The sequence below is a fragment of the Caloenas nicobarica genome, chromosome 4 (genome assembly GCF_036013445.1).
Source record: "Caloenas nicobarica isolate bCalNic1 chromosome 4, bCalNic1.hap1, whole genome shotgun sequence".
NCBI lineage: Eukaryota > Metazoa > Chordata > Aves > Columbiformes > Columbidae > Caloenas > Caloenas nicobarica.
The window spans coordinates 59,903,686-59,930,235 of record NC_088248.1 but is presented as its reverse complement, the minus strand read 5'-3'; the positions used below and the strand labels follow the sequence as shown (position 1 = coordinate 59,930,235).

Below are 26,550 nucleotides of genomic sequence, written 5' to 3'. Positions count from 1 at the left end.
TTATATTTACAGTGACATTATCTAATGCTTCTGTCTCTAAAAAGTAAATATTAAAACTGAAGACATTTATAGGGACAAAGCAAGTAAACAAAACTGCGAACTGGTACAACAGCTTACCAAAGTAATATAACACGAATATTTAATTTGAGAGTTTATACATCATGGTGGGGTACATTTCTCAAAATATTTTGAATATCTTGAGTTCAGGTGACATCACTAAGATTTGTGAAGAATTCTAATGACAGCCGATTTTTTTTTTTCAATTAAAGCCATCATCTTAAATTGTTTTTTAAATTAAAAAATTCTTAAAAGGTTGAAATCAAAATAAGCCACTTAATTATTTCCCTGGATACTTGTTTATATAATTTTCAGCTTTGATTTTAGAAGAGAAATATTTCAAAGACAGGAAAAACACCACCTGAGAAAGCAGGTCAGTCTACAGTAGAAGTGAGTGAATTATTTGCAGCAGACAATTTATTATGAGAACATAAAAGGCAGAGGTTTCTTCCTCTCAGAGAAGGCAAATGCTGTTTTCTTTATTCAGTTTCAGGATATTATTCATCAAATGCTTATTTCAGTTGCTACCATGCACCTCCCTAAACTCTCATAACAATAGTTCTAACGTTTGCATTCTGTGACTAGTCATGTAAATCAATCATTTATACTCATTCAGGCACAGAACTGCAATATAAAAAAAAACCAAACCAAAACAAAAAAAAAACCAGGAAGAAAGGTATCACTAAGGCCTTGTGGTTTTTTTCCCTGCCTGCTCCAATATACTGAATACTGAGGCAGTGAGCTGCACAGTTGTGGCTCCGAGGGTTGTGGAAATGCTTTACTGACAGGAAAAACTGAGGTATAGCATGCTCCCAGTTAAAAAAGGAGAGTGAGGGGAGGTGAAAAAAAGAGAAAGAAAAAAAAAAAAATTTAAACCTTCTTGGAGCCATAAGGACTCAGTGGCCAAGTTACATTTCTCCTAGGATGTGTTTGTACAGCACATAACAACCGTGACTGCAGTCCAGGGAGCCATTCCTACACAAGCTGTAATCCATCTCACCTCTGACTGGAGCAATAACAACGTAGAAGCAGCAGTTCAATTTAAACTTAAGATACAACGGACCTCACTACGTGAGAACAGCTCCATGATGATTAGCATATTATTAACTCCTGCACATTAACATCACCTCTTGTATCAATGCATTTGAACACACTGGAGAGACAACAATGCTTTCCAAAGCACCACTGCTTTGATTAAGCAATTTAAAGAGGGCTCTGCAGGACACGTCTCGGACCCCACCAAAGTGGCTAGAATATTTCCTGACATTTAGAACTCATTAATTGTGGTGTCCCAAGTACCACTGTCCTACAGACAAAGAAAATTCCGTTGAACATTAAACTCGCTTTGAGCAGTAGATGACATAAAAACTACATACCATGTAGTAATTGCATTTAAGAATAACTAAAAGTTTTGCAACTTAGAGCACTGTCACTCCAGTGATACAGAACCTTTGTTTAAGGAACAGTCTCTGAATCTATTGTTTGCTTGAAGAATTCAAATCGGCAACTGCATACAAGCCACAGAAGCAACAGTGAAAATGGCAAGAGACACTTCAGAAATGGAAGTCTATACATTTTAACAACAACGGACTAAAAATGCCAAAATACTCTCAGGTCCCACTGGCTCTTGAAACCTCTGCATTAATCCCACAAGGCATTCCTCCTTTTCAGTGGGTCTCTGATCTGATCGCCCTATCAAAGAAAAGATGAAATGGAAAACAGAAAATAAAACAAAAGAAAAAAAAAAGAATAAAAGAGACAACTGTATCTCTCCGCTCCACAAGTGTTTGTTTTCATTATCAAAATTCCTTTGGTTTGCTGAACTATGCAAATGTTTTCAAGAGCTGAGTACTGAGAAGATATGAGGTATTCTAGGTTTTTCTTTGCCACTGAGGGCTGCTTTGTTCTAGACAGTTCTTAAGAGGTGAGCATACTTGAAAAACACTACTATTCCAACTGTATCACTTCCTAATGCAGTTTTAACATTGTATTTAGTAAGGGCTATCCCAACACTTACACAAATCTTCAACAGGAAATGAAAAGTGGCAAGTATGCTGATGAGAAACAAGAGAGATTTTGAGAGCAGCAAAACATTTCTTGCTGGATGGTCTATACCTGGGGAAGGAATTCAATCACTGCCACAAAAAATCTTGTTAATCAAAAACATGTGAATAAGCATTCTGTGATTTGCTGAACACTGATCCAGTCACCCACAGACTGAAAGGCCAGCTCAAGGTCTTTACGAATGTAAAGCTTTACTTTGGCAGATATTACAACATTTATATGCTGAAAAAAAAAACTTTGTGTCTGGCCCTCTGCCTTGGAGAGAATCTCACCTACTTTCTTTAAAGCTGACTTTCACCCAACTTTCGTCGTTGTTTTCAGATCAGGAATAAATTTTCTGCACTGCAGATTCACAATGCTAAACCAATACAAACCTGACATATTTCAAACAAAAGCATATCTTCCTGTGTTACTAAATCTGTATCTTCTAGTCTTCAAGTTGTTCTGTGCCTGTATTAGAATTACTTATTTCATTTACACTTTTTTCTTTCTTTGCTTCTTTTCCAAAAGTCTTCAAACATTTGTCGAGTCTTTTTAGGAATACATCTACATCTTGCTTTTTGATTCCAATTGCTGAGGCAGCGTTGAGGTAAGCACAAGGATAGTCATTTGCATGTGACATAAAGCCTTTAAAAGTGTAGTTATTCACTGTCTGTACAGACCCACAGGGAACAACCCTGAAACAAATAAAGTTGTGATTCAGTTAAAGGTGCCTTAGATATCTTATGTGACACCCTGTGACGAACACATTTACGCTAGTACCTACATGGTGTAGCAGCTGCTAACTCTAAACAAATTACCATAAGCAGGCTTAGAGCAGGCATTCTCCAAGTTGGTACCCAAGCATCACTATGAGTGACAGTAGTAGCAGATCCCGAATTAGCTCAAGTCTGTGTCCCTTCCCCTCTTCAGTTAAATTATTAAGGTTTTCACTGCTGGTATTTATGAACTCCTCCGTGCGGAGGGAAAAGACGTCTGCCACAAACTTCTCTATTCCGTAACAAGCCCTAACTATCCGACCTGCTCTCTGACCTGGGTCAGTTCACCCCTCCTTAGGCAACCTGGTGACCCCAGTCTCCGCGGGACATTTAAAATCTGTGGAAAGGCTGGGTCAAACAGTGTATATGCTACAAAAGAATGTGAGTAACATAAAAAAAGGGAAAACCTGGAACCTCTATATCAGGCAAAGAATTGGAGAGTTTTAACTTCAAAAACTTAGCCTCTTAAAATATTTCAGCCAAAGATGGCTGAAATTGCAGGACAAGCCAAGGTTAGGACAGGCAAATTAAGAAGAGCATTTAACTAAAGTACATATAGATTTACTGTCATTCATCTGTGCAGGAAGTGGAATAATCCAAGCTAATGAAGCATACCTTCTGATGTGGAAACATTCAGCTCTGCCACAAAAAAAATGACATTAAGTCTATGGCAGAAGTTAGCATGGCAGCAGTAATATTCAGATTAAGGAATCCTGCCAACACAAATTTTGAATCATTCTCTTCTTCTAAAAGGTTTAAACAAAAAACATTTAAAATTATTTGGCTTGCATTTCCATGTACCAGTGTCTCTAAGAATAAATTCAGCTCAGACTGGCCCGGGTTGTAGATTTTTTTTTTTTTTTTAAAGGCAATTAGTTCTGGAAAGCAGGATTTTCTTCCATATGACAAAAAGCTATATAGGGTATTAAAAGCTTATTCCCCTGACATCCAGCACAACCATATTTGTGCTGCAATAAACAAAACAAAGATCTTCCCTAAGTAGCTTACAACGTAACTATAAGATCAGACAACAGCTGGAAACTAAACGAAACCAAGGGGTACTAGGGAATAATGACACTAAATTAAATGGGCATGGATTATCTATTTAGCCTACCAAAGCAGCCTCATTGCTAACTCAGGCAGGTAGATATTATTAGCAGATAGCAGTGATGAAGAAGGGTGTATTGCTCTCTGACTTGTTATTGTCAGACTATAACCCATCATCATGAGACAATTGGTATAATACAAATATTACAGGATTTCATAAAATGTATACTAAAATGACCACGCAAATTTTTCAAATTCACAGCATCCTCACCTTGCTCCAGAAACTTGTCTTGTGAAAAGCATAGATCCAAGCTGGGTAACAGCAGCATCATTATTTTCATCTAGATTCTTCAGTGACATGGCTAAAGTAACAAAAGGTCAGGTTAAAACCACTACAAAGCTTCTTTTTCTCCCGCAAAGAACCACAGAGGACAAGCTGTTTTCCAGCAATAAAAATCTACCCAAATATTTGTGTTCAGATACAAAGAAAAAAAGAAATACAAATAGTACATTTCATAGTTTTTAATTTTTCCACAAGCTGTCATAGATTACTTCTTCAGTTAGACTGTAAGTAAGGCAGACTCTGCACAGGCAGGCAATATTACTCTGGTGTTCAGGAGAGTTTTTGGTTAGAACAAATATCTTGAGTAGGAATTCCATAATCTCTTTTACAGCACTACAAGAGGATGGATAAAATAATTATGCCCTAATTTATTTTAAAATCTACTTAAAGTATTAATGCATGCTAACATCTTCTGCCTGCCTTGACTACAATGAGTATCGGACAGGAACAATTTTGCAAAAAAATCAAAGGCTCAAGTGGCTACTCTATTTTTATAGTAGAGTTACCTTATTGGGTTCAATGGTCTCATATCAGCCTAAGAACAATTTAATGGAGTGTAGTGGACAATGTTTAATATATAGAAACTGTATGCGAAAGTGCATTATGAATGCACAGTATGTAAGAATTTTTTAATAGACAAAAACCAACAATTACCTAAGGAAATGGGATTATGTGGTGTGTCTAGCAGTCTCTCATTGTGGTTATCTGCCAGCTTCTTCAGCTCACTTGAAAGATAGGAAAACATCTCCTGGAAAAAAAGACACAATATTTTTGTTATTAGCTATCAAACAGAGAAAATAGTACCTATTTCACAAAACTGTTAAGTCTCCATTATAATCCACAGGTGCCCAGCTGATCCTCTTTTCATGTGTACCAAGTAGACCAGGCAATTCCCTGAAATCATTCTATAAAGCAACAGCTCCATTTATTGAACACTGTTTTTCCTCCTCAAGCTAGTACAAAGCTCTCTATCTGGTCTAATAAATGTGCCTGGGATGTCAGTCATTCTCTCCGTGGCCCTGAAACCTAAGGAGGTAAAAATCTTGAAGAGATTCCCAGTGCACAGCAGGTCTCACCCACCTCCCCCCATCCAGGCCCCTGAGCCACAGAAAATGAACTGTTGCCATTGCAGATTGCCATGTTGTGGCAAATTGCTCCTTACTTTTGTTTTCTCTCTATTCATGTAATACATTCCAGACTAAAAGTAGTGCGTTTTGTTACCAGGTATCACACAACTGCAATTACCACTAGTGCACAGACTTCTTTTTCTGTAGGAGAACGGCAATGCCGTGGCTTAAGGAGCAGGCTGCGAGCACACATTTAGTTTCACACAGTATCTACTTTCCCGAATCCTCAGCTCTGTTGTGAGGCCAGTTCTCTTCCCAGGACTGAGCCCTCCTGTTCTAGCCTACTGAAAGAATGGAGATATCTGAATTTCTGCTATCACTTGGATCGCACCTCTACCGTAAAAGTGTCATAAAACTGGGATTCATAAAAGTTTTGGCTCAGATACAAGTGAGACTGCACACAAAAGGTCGCTTCTCTTACTTCATATGCATTTTATTCCCTCTCTCTTCCCCAGTAGTAATCTATGATAATTGCTCATGGTCTTCCTCAGTTTAATATCTTCACATATCAGCTCAAAACACCTATGGACAGAGAATAAACGCCATTCTTTTTATGGTATCCTTTGGCTTCTTTTCCATCCTTTTCAATGTTTAGTCTCTCATAAAAACTAGCAAAAATATACAAATACTGGGTAGTCCTTTTAAAAGATACTGAACACCAGATTTTTTTTCTTTCTGGCCATAAAGGTTGTGCTGCTCTTCTGCTTCATTGAGACAGCCTGTTTAAGCATCCTCATCAATTTCTGGACCTGACAAGTGGTTTTTCGCTCGTAAATAGAATTGCTTCTTCTGTTTGCAGACCAGTATCCTGTTCTGATCTGCACATTCTGACAGATACAAATTATAACTCATCAACAAAATCCTGTTTTTAAGCAGAACCTCCCAAAGGTCTTACAAAACCAAATGAGCTTCGTGGCAGCTAAGTTAGAAGAATGTTACAGCGGCTTTTCCTGAGCCACTGCAGGGAGCCCAACCTCACTTCATGAGTGACCAAATGAGCACAGCTCCTGACCTGCTTTTCCTCCTACCATAAAATTAATCCAGACATAGAGGAAAAAATACCATTGTTACTGTCTAAATGATTACACTATTGATCAAGTATCAACAAGAGCATAACGCGACCGTGATACTTGGAACAACAATAAACATTTCAGGAGGCATCTATGGTTAATTATCAGAACTTGAAACCATAAAACAATTTGACTTACAAATGCCTCTGAAAAATAGGAGTGTTTTCTCACAAATTTCAATTTACCAGAGTTTATTTACAGTTCATGCACAGAAGCTGAAAAACATTTATGTTTCAAATGTTCAGACACTTTTGCCTTCCTTCTGGTCCCTCACTGAATACAAACACATTACTCATTTGTTATTTGCTTTCCACAATAAGCATCACCCATGTGTTAGTCATTTTATTAGTTGGTTTTTTTTGTTTGGTGTTTTGTTTTGTTTTTTTTTTTTTTAATCCAAATCATAAATTAATTTGTGCTCCCTCTGCTGGCTATTTACTTCTACAACTGAAACAAAGTTACAGAAATACACATAAATAGTGTGTACCATGGAGATATTACTGGCGAAATTAGTACTGAGAAAAACTGGAACAGGAACATATTCCCAATGAATTAATTTCTGTGTGTTGTACCTAGGGAATTCTCTATCGCATCTCTTGCAGTATTTGTAACTGAAAGGACTGCAAGTTGGTATAACCAGTTAGCCACTGTATAAATGTTTTACATTAAATCAAGTATCTAGGTTACTAGATGAGCCTTTATGTACATAAGAATTTGTTAAAAAAAGGGACAATGGAAAGATGGCAAAAAAAAAAGAAAAATCTAAGTATGTATTTGCATCAGATTGACTGAAGCTACCTGAACCCAAATTCGAAACTTATTTTCATGAACGACACTATTTTGCATCTTTTCATAGGAAGCCTTCTAGATATTTTCTAGTTTGAGAAGTTAAGCAGTTTGTTGCAAGATAGATGAATGGCCTTTCCAAAAAAAAAAAAAAAAAAGGGAAAAAAGCAGTATTTTGTGAGGTCAAATCTATAACCAACCTCTATCACAAAATATTTCTGTTATGTGGAAAAATTATAAGCACCCTAAGCAATTATATACAAATGAGCTCTTACATAATTGATTTTCTGTAGCAGGCACTCACGTTCTCTCCAGTGAAGCTATTATGCTAAAGTTGCATTGAACAATGCAAGTAATACTAAATGTCACTTAAGTTTCATTATTTCATTCACTCTTTCCCCTTAGAAACTTATCACAAAACCTCATCAGACTAGTGAAATGAATGCCAAACTATGTGAAAACGTCTTGCACTTATTCTGGTCTTTCTAGCACCTGAAACAATAAAATACTTCAAAAAATACAAAGAACAAGTCAACAATGGAATATGCATCAAATGTGCTAAATGACTCAATTAGCTGGACAATATGGCCCACCTCCACACACATATACAAAAATATTTTCAAGAAGTTTTGTAACAATTATTAAAAGTATTTGAATCATGCTATATTTACACTATAAAACTATTTTTTTACTAGAACGTACACTAGCATGGGTGACTTTTCATTTGTTGCTCCATTGTGATAGGTACTGTTCTTCTTCCAAATGAAAATAACTAGAGGGAAAAAAAAGTAAGGAGAAAGCCAGTAGGTCCAGAGAAAAAGCACAAGATGGGGGTACTAAATATGCCATCAGTCCCACAGCAGGTGACAGAGAGACAACTGATGAAGACCAGAAAACTTTTTGTGCATGGCTGAAACTATCGCAGCTGGTTCTAACCAGCCAGCTTGCTCACGCTCCCAGCCTGGAACAATCTGCCTTCCTCCCTGTTCCACTCTCATCTGGAGGGATGAATTGTCCTCAGAGAAGAGCCATACACCTGTTTATGGCGCTGAAGAAGACAGTGCAGAAGAGCAATTCTATAACCTCTCTGCACTAGATGCAGACTGCCAGCGCTCATGTGCTGTACCTGAGACTGATGTGGTCCCACCTTAAACTACTTTGCAGCAGCTGTTTATAACGCAACTGTCACGGCCTCTCTTCTGCTCTGTGTGTCAGCCTGACCAGCTGCCTCTGACCCAAGATGTGGCCAGAGCCCTCGGCCACCGCTGCACCCAGACAGCGGGAGGCTGCAGCGTCGAGCACAGAGAAGCCCCAGCAGAAGGCTTGATTTCTTTAAAAACAAGAACAAACGTAAGACAGAAACCGTGCGTACATGTGTGATGCCTACATATGCCATCTACCCTCGTAGATAGATTCTCCTGCACTGCAAGATCAAGAATTTTGTTCTGAATTTATAATATAATGGCAAGTTGTAAAAGTATGAAACTAATTATGGAACTTTAAAATCTCTATATCAGGTAAAAGTAATCTAACGGAAACTGTCCAGTAAGTCTTGCCGATCTGCTATTGTAACACTAATGCTGACAATCACCACACTCATACATTTTTGAAAGGTCTTTTTTAACAACTCTGATCAACACATTTTCTCTTCAGCACTTGCAAGACCTGGAGATCAGGCTCCTTGTGCACCACACCACCCCAATACAAGCTTTAAGTACGTACGGCCTCTTTGAAGCTTCCATTCATACCTGGCACTTGTTCAACTACACACCACTATTTAAGATAATTATTGAATTCAGTTAAATTATCTTGCCTCCAGCCACTCTAAAATTTGAATATGGTTCCACATATTTCACACAAGGAAAATCCTGCAATATTACCACATATTTGGCAAACTACAGTGTAGCAAACTGACTAGACAAAAAAAAGTAACAAAAGTCTGTCTTGTAAGAATACTTGATTTTTACATGTTTAATATCCAGCATTAAGTGGCTTTTCTCTTATTCTTAAATTCAATCATAAATACAGCAGCCACATAAACTCACACTGAACTGTACAAATAATTTATTCCTATCAGAATAATTACATCAATGGTAAACCATAAAATGTAAACCCAGGATTTTACCGAATTATGAAAACCAAACCATTTCCTCCCACTCAGTATTTTAGATACATACTTTATAAGGACATAAAAATTACTCCAGTTTATCACTCTTAGAAAGTATACAGACAGAGGATATAGATATAAAAAGCTCCATCATGTCCCAAGTAGCACAAAAATACATTTCAGAAAATCAGAATTATCTTGATTGTTAGATTGTTAAGGAAAGTCTAACAAGAAAATCCATAACTGCTGAAAACAAAATGAAGCCATCTCCTCTTCAGTAATACCTGTCAAATAATTAGTGAAATGTATTAAATGGACCACATTAGAAAATAGTTAACAGGTATCAAACCTGATATGTAAGGTCCTGAATGTAAACCCTGAATGTAAGGTCCTTGCTCTCTATCACTTCTGAGGTGACAACTGAAGTCTACTGTTAATGCTACTACATGGTGCAATCACTATATTCGCTACATGTGGCCTGGTTCAGACACACAAACACATACATGAAAATAAAGTTTTAGACCTTGCAATGCACAATATGGGACACAACATAACGTGTATGGAGGAAACCCAAGGAACCACTACTAAAACATAATCATTACATAATATTATGAGTTCTTTAAAAGCAAAGACTAACAAACTTTACTATGGGTCAGCTGCCATTATCTGCACTACAAAATAACCCAGAATCCCCTATTGAGATCAGAAAAATACTGTGCTAAACCTTACATGAACACAGAAAAAGGAATATTGAACATTTAGAACAAGTGAGCAAACATTACTGTTGGTGGTCTTCTTCCATCCTTTCTCTGAAAACATCAAGGGTAAATATGACTCTTGAAAATGTTCCTTATTAAGCTTTCATACGTGGAAACTTTTATTCAGACATTTGGACAGCAGTGTGTGTTACTCCCTTGCTCTTCTGTTCTCAGATCCATTGAACCATTTTACTCCTTCATATCATAACATGTAATAACATATGATCTCATACTCTTGGACAACTGCACACTCCATGACTGCCAGCTTGTCACAAAATACCATTCTATGTACGTGCTCCTCTCCCTCATATAATCTTTTCCCTTCCTATATTAAAAACCTCATCCGTGTAAAAGAAAAACTGGGCAGATTATTTCTTTCCTTGGTTGTGTGAGATTAATCTCTTCTCAGTAATATTCTGGTCTTTCTGGTTTGAGCTCGAATAACCTTAAGTAACACTCATGTGAATAAGGATAAGGTAAAAAGAGAAAGAAAAAAACCAAACAACTTGGAAGTTTTTTTTACAGCTGACTTTTTGTGTGAGTAGGTGTAGCTGCACCGATATAGAAAGGAGTACTCAATGTCAAGCTATAAATAGCTCCTGCTGGGAGCCTAATAGCCTCTGCCTCTGCTTTCACAAAGCACAGGCAATAAACTGTCACTATTACATTTTTACAATTCGGGAACAAACAGATTTAAGCAAAAAAAGGTTTATATTTCTACAGCAAATCCAATAAAAGAAACATATTTATGCCATATAAAAAGCTGTCTTTATAGAGTATACTCCCATTTGAAATGAAAAGACCTGAAATTGTAAAAATATAATGCTTTATTCACTTTAGAATTCTACTTCCAGGAAAATTACATGACTCAAAACATACAGCTATTCATGAAGACTATTTATGAACAAATTATTATTTACGACCTGGAGAATATTTATACTGCCCATTGCATTTCTGCTATCTGTGTAAATCTAACATCAAAATCAGCTTTGCAGCAGACATGATAAATTCACTTGAGATTCTTTTGGAGATGAAAGTGAAGGGGGAAAAAATGACCATTTGCTATTAGTGAAGACACAAACCATACATGGCAATACATACAACAGTCCAGAATAAAATGTTAGAAACTGTATTGCAACAGTGGCAGAAGAGGTAACTGCCTTCAGTTTTTCACAAGCCATGTTTTCACTTCAGTTGCCCACACCACCTCTGTAAGGCCACTAAGCTGGCTTGGTTTTCTGTAGTCTAGCTATTCCTACGGGATCTCAATTCCAGTACAGAATTTGTGGATGCCTTTACGAGCAGCTAGAAACAAGTCACAGCATCCAGCACTATTGCCCTGCCAGGTAATCAGGGGCATCAGCAAGCTGTCAGCAGAGAACAATTGGAATGCAGTTTCTAAACAAAATAATGGAACAGATCATGCATGATTTAAAACTATTAACAGTACTTAATTCAAAGCATTTCCTTACCTAAAATACTATACAAAAGAACCCTCTGTGTTAATATATACAGATAGGAAAATCAGGCCTGTAATATTGCCAGAATCAATGACAACTCCAGAGGTACAGGTTCCAACCCTAGACCACTTGAATGTCTGTGTAATGCAGTTATACCCAACCTAAAAGAGAGTCTGTGAAAGGCAGAGAAGAAACCTAGCTCTCTGTCTAGCTGAATACCTTGAATGACAGTATTTTTCTATTTTTGTTGCCATGCACAGTGTTTATAACCTAACCAGAAGCTGTGATTCTCCAGAGAATGTGGTACACAAACATTTAATTAAACACTATCATAGCACAAAGGCATAATAGGGCCAAATGAAGAAGAGCAGAAACCCCTGGTTACTTCTGAGCATCTGATCTCATGCTTTGGTCCTGGAAGCAGTGTGATCACGATAACACAAAGTGCTTCCCAGATTAGGCTTTTATGGGCAAAATTCTATTGTGTTAGTCACACTTTGGAACAGATATGAATAAAGTACAAGATAGCACAGGACCTCAGTTCAGCCTTCTGGTTTGGAAAACAACATGGAAATCAAGCTTACTCATGAGCACCATTTGGCCAAGAAGTAATTATATCATATGGCCTTTCCAGATTCAGAGCTGTGAGCTCGGAAGAACTTCAACAGCTTTCTAGATAGAAACTGGACTTACTACACAAAGCAGTTTTGCAACAAGACTGTTAACAGCTGACTTCAAGAAAGTGCTGCTTGCCAAAAAGCTTACCTTTCTCTCTTTCAGTAACTGTTTGTAGCCACTGGCACCTAGAGACAGAAGTGTAATGAGGACATCTAAAGAAGGCGACGCAGATGCCCTTCCTGAAAAACACAATATACAGATTAAATCGGCAAAAATATTATTTTATGTGAAAGAAAGCTGATAATCAAGTTTTCTACTGTTATTTCATAAACCAGTCCATGAACTAGTTACCTGGATACATTTTGCTGATCTCCTGAATGAAGGACTCATTGAAGCCAGCAATGATGGCACCACCTACTGGAACCATAAAATTTTTGTCCAAGCTCTGAACAAAAGCATCTATTCTGCCTACTCGAGCACCCTTTATCAAAAAGAAACAAACAAACAAAAATCCACAGCATATATTAGGAAAAACGAAACACATGATAGCATCATAATTACACAGCAATGTAACTGAAATTCCTGAAACTCTCTCAAATATTGTATGTGCTAAAAAATTAAAAATCACAGTGCTAGCTCTTCTCAGCATTGCTCACTATTATTACCATGGTCTGCTTAAATAGTACCTTTCAAATTCCTATTTTGCTATGATTTAAAATATTGACTTTAGTTCCTTCAAGTCTAAGCGTAGCTTATTTTTGACAACAAGCAAAACCAAAAACCCTTGCAATTGAATTGGAATTATACAGTCAAAACTGTACAACCCAAAAGGTTTCACAGATTCTCACAGTAAAGGGCTACAGGTTAATGCTTCATTAAAAAAAGAAGCTTTTACTCGATACATGTGTAAATTTGCATTAAAACAACTGGGCTGTGACAGCACTCCTCCTTATAAGTCTGCCTGCAAAAATCAAAATCCAGATAACTTCTTATAGTAGCTTTCCCTACTTCCCAGGAAACCAAATGTCCTCATATTAATAGCTGGCTACTCAGGTACTCTTAAAGGAAAAAATGTAGATTCTGCAGTACATCTTCAATTTGAGTAATATGCTACTGTGAACTGCACAATTAAAAAGTATGCAGCATAACAGAACCTGAAAAGTATATTAAAGAATGTACATATTAAAGTATATGAAAATACATATGTATTAAACTACTACACACTAAAACCAAGAAATAGAAACAGGGTAAACAGTTATGTCAAAGAGTTAAAAAAGCAGATCCACCTAAACCGCAGCTGTTATTTCTATGTTTTAATAGCTTAGTGTATGAGAGGTGGGAAGAAGGACTCCAAGTTTGTCAGCTTTTTGATGGGAAAATGAATGTCAGCAGCTATCATTTGATTTAATTGGCAGGAGGCCACCAAAGGAAAAAGCATGACAAATGAAATGGTCTCAAAAGCTCGTTCCCGTGACACCCTTCCAAGTTCTGTTCACGCTGTGCTCAGCATGTACATACTCCTAAGTGTTCATTAATAACTACTTCCTCACAGACAGACATTTTCTATCATGGGAAATAAATTTTTGTAAATAAATGTAAAACAAATCAGAGCTCAAATGTATACATTTGCATAACCAAAGAATAAAAAAATACACCACAAAAACTCCAACAACCTATCAAGAAGCCAAGAAAAAAATACAGAAAGCAACACAGTAGCAGTTCTATTTGTAGCTTTGTAGTCTGAAAAGATTATTAGATACATTTCATGCAGTAAAATTGAGCAATTCCACAGCCCCCTTCATGTCAGAATTCCACTAAATTTGTGCAAGTTAAATAAAATAAACATGTATCAAGTACATTACAAACAAAGCATATGCCATTTTCTATTTCATGTATCACTTGAAGTTTTGTCAAATTCCTTCATTCTCGCAAGATTTAGAAATGCCAACATGATGTTCCTGTCATATATCAAGCTGGTCTGTGCCCAGTTAATAACACAATGACTTCTTAATTAGAAAAAAAAATGACCAGCATAATAGTTCAGGATCCCTTGGATTCTGTTAAAAAATATCTCTCTGTTCTTTTGATATGGGCAACAGAGAGAAAAGAGAAATATTGAAGAAACAGTGCACGTAAATTGCAATGAGCAAAAATGAAAGAATTTTAAGTTTCATGGCTGATCTTGGATATGAAGCAACCTCCTTTTCAAACTAAACAGGAACAGAAGTTAAACTTTTTCAAACATAACACCAAACCCAGTTTTATCAGCTGTTGTCAATGACAACAATATTTTAACAGTGGGAACATCTACGAAGTGTTGCTGTAGAATCTTGTACCTTCAATTGAAAATCTGTAACTCACATTCTGTTGAAGGCTTAATCCCTATTCAAGTACAATTCATTACTTTATTTTTAGTTAATAAGTTTATGAAATATTTTAAGAAAGCTTTTTAAGGACATTTTTCCATTATGAAAAACACCTGAACATAAAACAAAACCTAAACAAATTTGGTTTTAATTAAAAAAAAAGCACATAATAGAAATATTTCCCTCTGCTCCGCTTTCTCAGAAATACGTTCAAACATCAGACACGCACAGGATGAGTCTCAAAGCTGTGAAACATCCGACAAAATTTCCTATTGTCGTCTACAATCAGAGGGTTACTTATACTTGTTAAAAAAATGATTTGAAATACACAGCTCCTACCTGCTGGATAAGATGCATACATTTTGAAGACTGAACTCCATAAGCATTGTTGACAATATGGGGAATGTCATAATTAGCACATATCACAGCCAGTTCCTCCAGTCTATGAGCATAAAATTGTAATTTAGAGAAGCATTGATAACTGTAACTCATGTTACAAATCAGACCATTAAAAGACTGAAAGGTCCACAAGGAGGCCAGAGTGAGAAAAGAAACTTTTTTGATTATTACCTCAAGGTGTTACTTGTCACCTTAAGCTATAAAGGTTGAGAAGAAAATTCTGTTAGCTTTTCCATATATGACAAACTGTTGACCTGGGCTGAATTTTTTTATGCTTCTCTGAAAGTTTTGTCTGGAACACAGTAAACAGATACAAAAATCATTCTGTTTCAGATATAAGCATTTTTAATACTACTTTAATGATAACTAACAGAGCTTCAGCTATTCACACTTTTTTTTTTCTTCTAATATTCAACCTGAAAATGGCCCAATGGAAGTTACAAGATGCAGGTTGGGAATCAAAAGCATCATATAATAGTAAGGCTTTACATGGTTCTGTTCATTTCAAAGAACTAATATTTCAACCCTTTGGCTGAAATCTCATTTGCATATTTCAGATAAACTGATTAACAGAAAATATATTCTTCAAAGGAATGGAGAGCCCTAAAATGTTTGAACGTGGAAATCAATAAATTAAAACTCTGTTTAACTGTTTACTCAGAAATAAAGACAAATCTTCCCTTGCCTTTAGAAATCCCTGAAATCACACTGAATTCAGCTTGGATAGATTGCTCAGTCAAACTGGGATTTATGTTGCTGCACAGGTCATTTTGGGTAAGGGCCTTCAACTGTTTAAGCACACATGTACTTAGTATCCTTTTTTGAACCACCCTAATAATGCTCTATTTTTCAAAAAAGCTCTTGTTTTCCCTCAAACTTGTGAATATACTTTAGAAATAAAATCTATTTGAAAAAATAAGGTAATAAACAATAATGTAAAGTGATAATAAAGGTAATAATATTTTTTTAAATTAGGAAACTCTAAACCTTCAATGCATTTTTACTCTATCTCCTTCTGTACAGCCTCTCACTGTAATTTACTGACATTCACATAAAACGTGACAGAGTATGAAAACATTTTCCAAGAGGTGACATTCCATTGCATTCTATTTCTATTACATTGCCTAGTGTCGTTTTGTAATGCAAAATTCAGCTGCAAACCTCAGATTAAATTTTGTAAGCCTCAGTCCTTTGGAAAACATCATCACTGTATTATCCCTAAAAAAATCACAAGTATTTAATGATTAGGAAACACAAGTAGTATAACGTACGTATTGATCTCCTAGAGTCAAGATATTCAGCAGGAGCTGCATGTCCAACAATTTTTCACATTTATCAACATCCTGAATCCTGAACTATGCATCACTAACAGAATACTTCAGGAAATATAACACTACATGTGGCAAAGTTTTTGCCCTCTGATCTGCTGATCTTAATCAGATTCATTCCTCACCTTCCACAGAGACTCAAAGGAAAACAGTTCCCCTCTTACAGGTTTCTTTTCAAGTGCACGTGGAGAATTTCACCAAACTGGAAACATAGAGGGTGCACTGCTATGTATGTTTGCCTATCTCGCCTCCTGAGGCTTAAAGGAGCAATAAGCTAGCTTCTACAGGGACTGCAAACAGAAAAGTCTCTTTTCCTAAAAATATTCTGTTGAACAATTAGATCCATATTACAATACAAGATGAGAGTGCTACAGCTTGAAAAGAATATGTAATTATGCAAGGGAAGCAAACAATTATGCACAACACATGTCTGCTTCCAAGACTTAGAATGAACCATCAAAAGAGCTGCTGGTCATGTCAGGAAAATAAACCAGTTTGGCTACTACTCAAGTTCTTAAAATTCACAAATGGAACTTAAAGAAATATTTTCCAGCTTTTTCTTTCTTTCTCTCCAGCTTGTGAAAGTCCATATAAAAGAAAGCTTTGCTCTTTCTTGTAATATTAATGAAAGTAACAAGATACAGAGTTCTGCTAAGTACATAAACTAACTGAAAAAGGCATTTTTTCCTTTAGTTCTCTTAAAGACAGTAGGTTTAGAGACAACTCACAGCCACAAATTGTCTGAGAACTGTCTCTCTAAGAGACAGTAGTGAATTATTGCCATAAAGTTTAATAGTACTCCAAAGGAAAGCTATAGGTACACAGGCATAACACTCTTACCCTGATCTTTTAACAATCCTAAGCCACTTAAAATTTTAAACCACCACCAAACGCAACTAAACAAAGCCTTATAAATGCAAGACATTTAAAAATAGACATTTAAAATGGTACGCTCCAAAAATGCTGCATGGGATTTTCCTTCCTGGAGGAAGATGAATGTTACAGCCTTCAACAGTTGACAGTATCCTTTAAATAGAAAGCGCGTTCAAATCCTCCTATATCTGTGGTATATCATAACACAGTGCCATTACCTAATAATTCATCTCTTAGTTGCAGAGGACAAAACAATCGCATGTCAAAAAGAGGAGGCAGATAAGGAAAAGATTCATTTACCCAAGCTATAAAATAGACTATTCAATTTTGATGACTATGATTTAAGTTAGCCAATAAATCTGCAAGTCAACTTCAAGCAATGTTCATAGTATTCTGACAGAATTATATTGTTTTAACTTCCCCCTAGCAACTGGGTTAACCGATGATAAATACTGGGATTTTTTGAAGGTAGGAAAACAGAGCAAAACATATCTTTACTTGCCATGTTTCAGAGTCAATAATGTTTCTTTCCTACACCTGCAAATATTCAACTAAATTTTCCAGATAACAAAGTAATTTACAAAAAAGCATGCACTGCAGAGGAACTCTAAACATAAGTCTTGGCAATTTTGTGATAAATTAAAAACAATTAAAGTGGAACAACTGAGACACTACATCTAAAACCATGTAAAAAAAGACATCCTACTAATATCTCATAGTTCAACATACTACATACAAGCTCATAAAAATATACCTGTTCAAATGCAAAACCTAACAAATTTGCTTCTTGATACTTATTTTTGTAAGAAAATAGAGGAGGCAGGTTTTGTGAGCAACAATAGTTCTCATTTGGACAAATAACTCAATATACCAAGTACTGTAGCCACCTCAATTCCAAGATGTCATTTTCAAATTGAGAAGTTTTTCAAATATTTCATAACCAGGCTACATGCTGAAATAATGTCTCAGATACTCTATTTCCCATCCAGAACCGTAATGTTCATCTCAGCTTCAGCTAGTGCTTGAATGACATCTTCGTAGCAACTACGGAAGTTATGTATATGGACACACAATATTAGGAAAGAAGGCAGTGTATTTTAAGCTTCTTTTAATGGTGATTTAACAGCTGGAAATTATAAGAAGCAGCATCATGCAATCAGGCAGCAAATGTTCAAACCAAGAGAAGTTACAGCAGTGCAAATCATATGTTATAGTTGTATAGCGCATCTGCCCTAGATGGTTACAAGAGTTTCCTTATTTCACTATATCTTAATTAGTCCTATAAACATCAGTATAATACAGGAAAGAGTAACTCAAGCAAAGAATTTAAATTTAGCTGTAGCTTTTTTTTTTAAACTCTATTAACAGCTTAAGAAAATTCATCATTGGCTAGAGGAGAAGCATAGAAAAGGCAACAGTAATATAAAAATGTCACATTAGCTATGGAACTGCATTTTCTGGACTATGGTTCTATGAAAATCTACTTTTACTACTCCCATGAAATTATAAGAAAGCCACAGTCAAGATGACATTCATTTCATCACAAGAGATCATCATTAACCTCAGTTATATGACAGAAGGAAAACCTTCTGCATTATTCTCACTTTAAGGTACTTTTCTGAAAGTGGAACACTCTTTCAACCTGCCATTTTCCTTAAGCATGGGGATCAATGTCTCTTTACTAATTGTTGGCACTAATAAAGCAATTTTGGAAGACGGACATTCAAAACATGGAGGTTTTGTTTGGTTTGGGTTGCTGTTTCCCCTCCCCCCTTTTTTTAGGGACAAACCCCACACTTCTTACAAAGATGACTTACCTATCAGGCACCCTTGGAGCAAAGCAAGATGTTGTAGAGTGCACACAAAGAATACTTTCAGCACCAAGAGCCTTGATTTTAGCCTCTACTGCTTCCAGGTCTGTCCGTAGCTCATCGCCTTCTAATACGTTTTCTATCACAACAGGCTCAAAACCTGACCCAAATAAAAGCAAGACCTGTATATCATCAAATCTTTAATTGTGGGGTTTTAGCTCCAGTATAAATCTGAAAAATCTTCTGCTTCTGCTGTTTTTACCAGGTTCTTTCAGACTTGGGTTAAGAACACAGATACATGAGCTGTTTCTTTGTACAACGCCCATATAGCAAAAAACTAGAATAATATTCTTGTTAAATACAGGACTCCAGACAAAAGCTTACCTTACATTCTTTGCATGCAATAGCAATCGGTTTGCAGATTGTTTTAGAAACAGAATAACTTCTGCCCTCCCAATTAAAAAGTTTTTGACTGGCATTCTTGTAAACATCAGCACACTAAAACAGCCTCTCTACAAAGGATGCCATTAGATGTAGCAATGCAATAATGATAATTATGAATTGGTTTTCATCATAAGGCTCTGCCTTATTCAGCCTATGAAATTCTGAATTACTTCTTAAAGTATAAAAATGCCCATGTTTGACCTCATTTTGAAAGCGAACTTTGTCGTATCATAAAATCCAAGCTATTTCCCAGTTATTTTATTTCATTTTTTTAAGTCTCCAGTTTGAGTTTGTATTTAAGATGTACAACAGCTGAACCTCATAAGGTTGCTTCTCAAGCACCCATATAAGAAACATTCAAAAAAAGGAAATAGTCCCCTTCTTGTAAATGCTGGAATGTTTCCAGTTTTGGAATGGGCTGCTCAGGATGGACCAAGAGGGTCCATCAGAGAGCTACCAAGGTGGTTGCAGTACAGCACACACAACTTAGAAAGAAAGGCTGTAAGAGACAGACTTTTCAAGCCTCAGGAGGGTAAGGAGAATATCTAATAGCAGCCCCGAGCCATCTGAAAGGGAATTACAAAGACCAGGATATAGTAAGAGGCAACAGCAACAAATTTTGGCTTAAGAGGTTCAGAACAAACAGCAAGAAAAACTTATTTTTCATTCAGAGGATAGCACAGTACTGGCACTGCTATCCAGAGAGGCTGTGGAATCTCCATCCTCAAAGGTTTTCAAAATTCAGCTAGACAAAGGCATGGGTGACTTAATCTAGCACATAAAGAGTTTTCTTTCTTAAAGAAGGAAGCCTGTCATGGTAGATGCTCAAATTTCTAGCTTATAAATTATTAAATAAATAATTCAGGTTTTGTTTACAGAGTAAAACACTGGAAACCATATATCCCTTCCCCAAGCAGGTGTGGCATGGAAGCAACATCATGCTAGCTGAAGCAACTGCTACTTTCTTAAAAACCAAATATGTTCAGTTTTACTGAATGAAAGTAAAGGAGGAGGGGAAAAGGGAAAGAGGGACTTCCAAAGCAGTGTAACATGGCAGCAGCAATGTGAATTTTTCCTTCATGGCTCAACACTGTGCCTTAACACTGAACATGTAAGGCTCAAACTCTGCACAAGAACTTGGACTAGAATTATTTATTGACATTGTTAGCCCTAGTCTAGTTTTCAATTAGTGATCTAGAAGGCAGAGATTGCACTTAATAGATAGTTGATAGATACCCAATACCTGCTTCCCTCTTATTTTTAGTTGGTAATTCTTTTAATCAATTATGTGATAGCTATCTTAACTATTAAAAAAAGTGACAGATCAATTCTATTTCCTCACAACCTTCTCCATTATAAATGTAATTTCCTAGCTTGATGTGCTAAATTGAGCATAATATTCCAAAAACACTCCCGTTTTTCTTATATATGTGTTCTATTTGTTATCTGATTCCTTTTAAACATCTCTGTATCTTACCTGGACAGAATCCAGTCTCTGCTTCCAATTGTTTGGTCATTTTTATCTAATGAGTCCTTTATGCAAAAAATAAATGTGTCCTAGGAACTAGGACCAGAATCTATGCCACCACCTGCAGGTATGTGCACTGAGCTGGAAAATTATGGTCTCCCTTACCTGCCCTTTCCTTGATCCCATGCATCTGCTGCAGGAGGGGACAGCTTCAGTGCAGGGATAGATTTCTATCCTTAGCTTACTTATAGTGCAGTAGACAAGGAATTCTATTTGAGAGAAATCAAGGTTTGAACTAAGAAAGGCACAAAACTCATTTCCTGAGTGAGCTGGGTGACACTGCGAGATTAAAAACAAACAGAGCTGCTAACACTTCTCATGTTCTAAAATAAAAGAATGTGCAAATCAGACAGCTTGTCACCTTCTGATCACAATTCCTAGGACACGTGCTTTTTGCATAAACCTAAGAGAAAGGTCTGCACCATGAGCCTTGATTTTACATAATTCTCAGGACAGCAAATCTAACTCCAAGAGCGAACTGTAACTTCCTCAGTACCGCATTCTCTACTTACAGCTTTATACACCTCTGTACCTCAGCATATGCCTACATTTTACAAGACATTAAGACAACTCACACATGTGAGCGCATGTTAGAAATCAGGAGTATAGAAAAAAAGGCACTTCGAACTACTATGCATTAGGCCTTTTTTGGATCTTACTGCAAGCATACGAAGTGATCCTGCCAGATGAAGTTTTATATCTTTGGAAGAACACACTGTGCAATCAGTCAGTTCCTTCTTACCTGCAGTTATCATTGACTTAAAGCAAGATTTCTGGTCTATACGTGGCCAGATAATGTATTTTGCCTTTGGTCTCTTGTGCCGCAATGTTAAAAAACACAGAGTTAGACTCATGCCAGTTGCCATAGGAACCACGAAGCAATTGGTCACTGTCCGGACACCTGCACATAAAAAGCAAGTCAGAAATTAACTTGGAAGAACTCATGACATGCCCCAACAAATCAGAGATATTTTCAGATTTACACCTACCAGCCAGCTTTATAATATCCAGAACTACTGAATTAGTAAGTTTGTTCAAAAGGCTGGATCCTGCAGCTTTAGGCTGGACTGCAGAAATATCACCTGACCTTCCAATTCCATGGATCAACCTAAACAAAAAGGTTGAAAACATACATCATTTTTTTTCACATCCCAAAGCAATAATTCTTGCTAACTGAAGAGAAATTAATTTGATAAACAATTGTGGAAAATGCTGTACCCAATGCAACATCAATTATCTGCCATAATGATTTCCATTATAACAAACTACATATATTCATATGAAACTGTCATTTTTTTTTTAAACAGTAGTTTCACAGTGTTCCAGTACCTAAGTAAAAACTTTGAGGAGATCCATAGTAGCAACACCTTCAGCATCTGGCAGGCTTCCTTTTAAGCACACCTCAGCACTTCTTAATGCCTGTTGAATTAGCATTATAAATGCTGACATGTTCTGACACACAACTCCAAGGAAGACAAAAATCAGTTGCCTATAGTGTAGCATACCAAAGGCATAGCGGTATTATACAGATACTTCCCTGAAAAATGCTTCATCTCCATAGGGCAGAAAAATAATATATACTGTGACAAAGCATCCCGAAAGATAGTAAGGTTAATGTATCACTTTGCCCATCTTCTTCTATGTTTTCACTTCATCTACCTCATTCTACTATTCAGTATTATGTATCATGCAATACCATCTCTCTCTGCATCCAGTTTATAAATTATGTTGATAAAGCGTGTTAATAAATGTTGGATATTATTTAGCACCTTTCACAAGTGGAGGATCCTGAAACTATTTATAAAATATAAGCTTACAGAACTAACTTTACTCATGGCTGAAACGAAGCAGCCGCTCAAGTAAACTAGTAACTATATATATCTATTTATGCCTCTAATTCTGTTTTTGTTTTGCGAATAGAATAAAATGCTGTCTGATGAGTGTAAGGAATTCAGAACTTATTAGAGCATAGTTTTACAGCTTAAACTTTTTCCCCCATTTCAAGACATAGGTTGAAATCAACAATAGCTTTATAGTTAATTGAAACTTGCACATAATCCTTACTCCATCAAAAATATTTTTCTTCCCTCATTCCTGCTGCCATGTTCTTAATAGCTTTCTCATACTGCTACTTTTTCTTTTCTGCATACTTCCTTCCTAAGGAGCAATCCTCCCTAAGGCTGGCCCTTAGAATTTTTTAAGCTGAAAGGAAATACAGCTTGAGGACCATCTCCTGCTACCTTCATCACTCCCAAAGATACCTGTAAAACTTATTACAGAAATAAGTGAAGTGGAGGATGCCTCTACACCTTTTCTTGCTGTTTCTAACACTCACAGGTGAAGGTGAGATGCCAGGTAACAGAGCTGTATCAACAGCAGCTGAATGCCAGCCCAGAAGCTGGGCATGCTTCCTCCAGCACTGTCAGAAAGCAATACTGCCTCGGAGACTCTCCCCACTGTCACCCCCACCTCCCTCGCCACACATAACCTAGACTAGAAAACAGTACAGAAAACAAGAAACGCCAAACGGATGTATTACTGGCTTTCTTCATTAATTTTTCACGGTAGTGTAGGGCTTATGAAAGCCATTAAGCCTAAGTAATTCAACTTCCATATGGTATAGCTCGCTACATTTCTGCTCTCTAATATGCTTTTGTGTTAATCTTTCAAGGACAAACATTTGAGGAAATTTCACTTTGTTTCATTCCTGTTAGATAAAACATCATAGTTAGGTACTCAGCACAGAACTCTACACACATGCACACACAAAAGTATATTCGTAAAGAAATTAATGCAGAACCTCTAAAATGATAGCATCCAACATACCCATCAGGTGTCAGAAGGGCTACGAGCTCTTTTTGTGATTATAGATCTCCTTAATACATATAAAATCTACGATAGATGGACTGGATTTTCATGTGCATATCAACTAATCATATTATAAAGATATTAACGAACATAACAAAATACAAATAGCTGTTCACAAGGGATGTTCAATACTTTACAACTGCAATATGCAGTAATTTTTAATAATATACAGATAAAAAACTGGACAGTGTTAAACCAGGCAAGTAATGCGTGGAATGTTTTAAAACAGGAAGACCTCTGCCTCCTCTGCATGCAGTCAACTAACATCTTCAGCTTCTATCAGTTCAGCACACAGGACATAACCCTCAAAAACACTTTTGTTTCATTCAAGACTTTCCAATGAGTTATTAATGAAAATTCAACACAGAAACTTGTATCAATACAATATCATACCATATTGTTTTTCTCAAATGTTATCAAGGTCTCGGATAACAAGTCACAACAAAATATGCCATTTGAAAGCATTAATAATAAATCTGAATAATTCAAATTGCCAACAAATTGTACCTGTAATGCCTTCGGGCAACAAGTCCTGATGCCACTCTTCCTTCCCTCTCACCCACACCACAGTTGCCCAGAAAGTTATTGCTGTCCATTATAGCAAGTTCATGAAGAAACAGTTCAATGGTGCTTTCATCCCATCCATCTTCAGGACATTTTCCCTTAACAATAATAATATGAAGGTAACTACCAAACTTGGAAATTAAAAATGAACACAACTTCAAGCAACTGTTTGATTAATGTTACCCTTCCTTCCCACATTGAACAGCAGCTTGTATTTTTATTATGCTGTTTCATATTACCTAATATTATTAACCTGTATCCGGAGAAATGTTAAATAATGTTTTTCCATATATTAAGTGCAATTACATTAGCATATCCTGATATTAAAATAGTCAAGATATTTTTCACTTTCAGGTGTTCTTTAAGGTACACACAAAACCACTGCAGCACATACATGTTAATTACTGCCTAGAAGACTATAGATTATTTGATGTATTCTCTGAACAAGAATCTACTACTATAGGAATTCAGCAGAGATAACCAATGAAAGTGAGATAATTGGGTATTATAGAACAAAAAAATATTAATTACGAGCAGAAAGAGAAATATGGTTTCATTTGTAACAGGTTCCTATCTGCATATTTTCCTTCACAGATATTATCTAACAGGTAAAGAAACCACTTACAGAATATAATGTGTTAAAACCTGCAGCCAGAGACATGCTCTTTCTTGTGTTCTTTACTGCGTTAAGAACTGCACTCAGTCTTTGCAAACTCAGAAAAGTTCCTCAGAGGAAAGGAACTCAAACCCATGAGCAATACTGTAGCAGCTCGAGTCCAGAGGCTTTTTTTACATGTCCAAACAACAGTAAAACAATTTCAGTAAGAAATAATTCACTTCTGAAGTGTGGTATGAAAGTTAAGTTTGAAATAGTGGATGATGTGACCGAGGATGTTCAAGAATTGAAACATCAGAGAATTCATTGATAATGATTTCTGTACATTGGAGAGAAATGCATTGTGTTGGCAGCACGTAAGTACCATTTTTTACCTCATATAACAACATGTTAGTATCTTACTGTCGTGAAAACCTTCTTTAACTGTTTGCTGGGCCTTCCTCAGCAAACACACATCAACCCCTTTTTACCCCGAACGCGGCCGTTCATTCCGGGGCTCCCTGCGGGCTCTGCCACTACGGCGAAGCCAGCCGCGCTGTGCCGCGCCACCCGGCCCGGGCCGTGCCCCTGCGCAGCGGCGCCGCAGCTGGGGGCGGCCGGAAGAGCGGGGCGGGAGCTGCCGGGGCAGCACGGACGGCGCTGCGCGGCGCCCGCCAGGCCGCGCCCGAGCTGGGCGGGGCGCAGGCGGGCACGGCTCAGCGGCGGGATCCCGCGCCGGGCCCGCGGGCAGCTCAGCGCCGCCTCCCCGCCGCAGGGCCCGGCGGCGCGGCCCCGTTACCTGCTCCAGCAGCGCCCGCAGGCGCAGCTCGTGCGCGCGGCGGCCCTGCGCCCCCTGGCGGACGTAGGCCGCCGTCACCAGCCGCTCGCTGGAGCCGAAGTTCTCCGCGTTCATGGCCGAGGGGCGGCAGCGCGGGCGGGGGCACCGGCTCCCGGCAGCACTGGTTCCGGCCGCCGTTGCCCGCTCGGCGCCACGCTGTGTGCGGAGCAGCCGAGCGAGCCCCCCGCCGCTCGCTCAGTTGGCGCCGGAGACGGACAGGTGGCGACGCTGCGCATGCGCCGAGGCCCCGCCCCGCCTGCCGCGCTGGGGACGGCCCCTCCGGGGGCATCTGCGCCCGCGCAGCCGGCGGCAGGCTCCGGCCCCGGGGGGAGCGCTGGGCCGCCCCGTGTTAGAGGTGCATTGGCTGGCCCAGGCCCATGGCCGCCTTTGCCCGGAGCCGCCGCCGGGTGCTCCTGCTTTCCGCGCTCGGGGCCGGGCCTCCACAGCCAGCACGGGCCTCCGCGTCCCTCCGTGCGGGGGGAAGCCCGTCAGAAACCAGGCTGCTGCGCGTTCCTGCGTTGTTTCCTACCCCCCTCCGAAGTTTCGCATGAGGCTGCTGAGAACAGCCACGGAACTCCCCGTGAGGTTCCTGTCAGGGCAACAGCCTTTGCTCCTCGCAACGTTTCTGTGAGCAAAGGTGTTTGTGTGACTGTCCGCAGCCAACACCGGCAACCTGCTCACTTGGTGCAACTGCAACCCGGCCTACCCGCCAGCGCTGTGGAGGCAATGCAAAAAGTTGCG

The 26,550-nt window shown here is 38.0% G+C and overlaps 1 protein-coding gene across 1 annotated transcript; it reads right to left on the bottom strand.

The window, feature by feature from the left end:
* On the bottom strand, positions 1–26,023 carry SEPSECS (Sep (O-phosphoserine) tRNA:Sec (selenocysteine) tRNA synthase). Its single transcript, XM_065633968.1, has 11 exons — positions 25,771–26,023; positions 24,320–24,474; positions 21,934–22,052; positions 21,687–21,845; positions 18,979–19,132; positions 14,901–15,003; positions 12,547–12,676; positions 12,343–12,434; positions 4,924–5,017; positions 4,198–4,288; positions 1–2,798 (listed from the first exon to the last, which is right to left on the bottom strand). Exons 1-11 carry the CDS (start codon positions 25,882–25,884, stop codon positions 2,549–2,551), a joined length of 1,461 nt encoding a protein of 486 aa, XP_065490040.1. The 5' UTR covers positions 25,885–26,023; the 3' UTR covers positions 1–2,548.
* Between the last annotated feature and the right edge of the window lie 527 nt (positions 26,024–26,550).

Excerpts from the sequence above, each read along its gene's own strand:
- SEPSECS (XM_065633968.1), bottom strand. The coding sequence starts at position 25,884 with ATGAACGCGGAGAACTTCGGCTCCAGCGAGCGGCTGGTGACGGCGGCC. Across the intron at positions 4,289-4,923 it reads ACATAATCCCATTTCCTTAG|CCATGTCACTGAAGAATCTA; the intron begins GTAATTGTTGGT and ends TTGTTACTTTAG. Across the intron at positions 2,799-4,197 it reads AGACAAGTTTCTGGAGCAAG|GGTTGTTCCCTGTGGGTCTG; the intron begins GTGAGGATGCTG and ends TATTTGTTTCAG.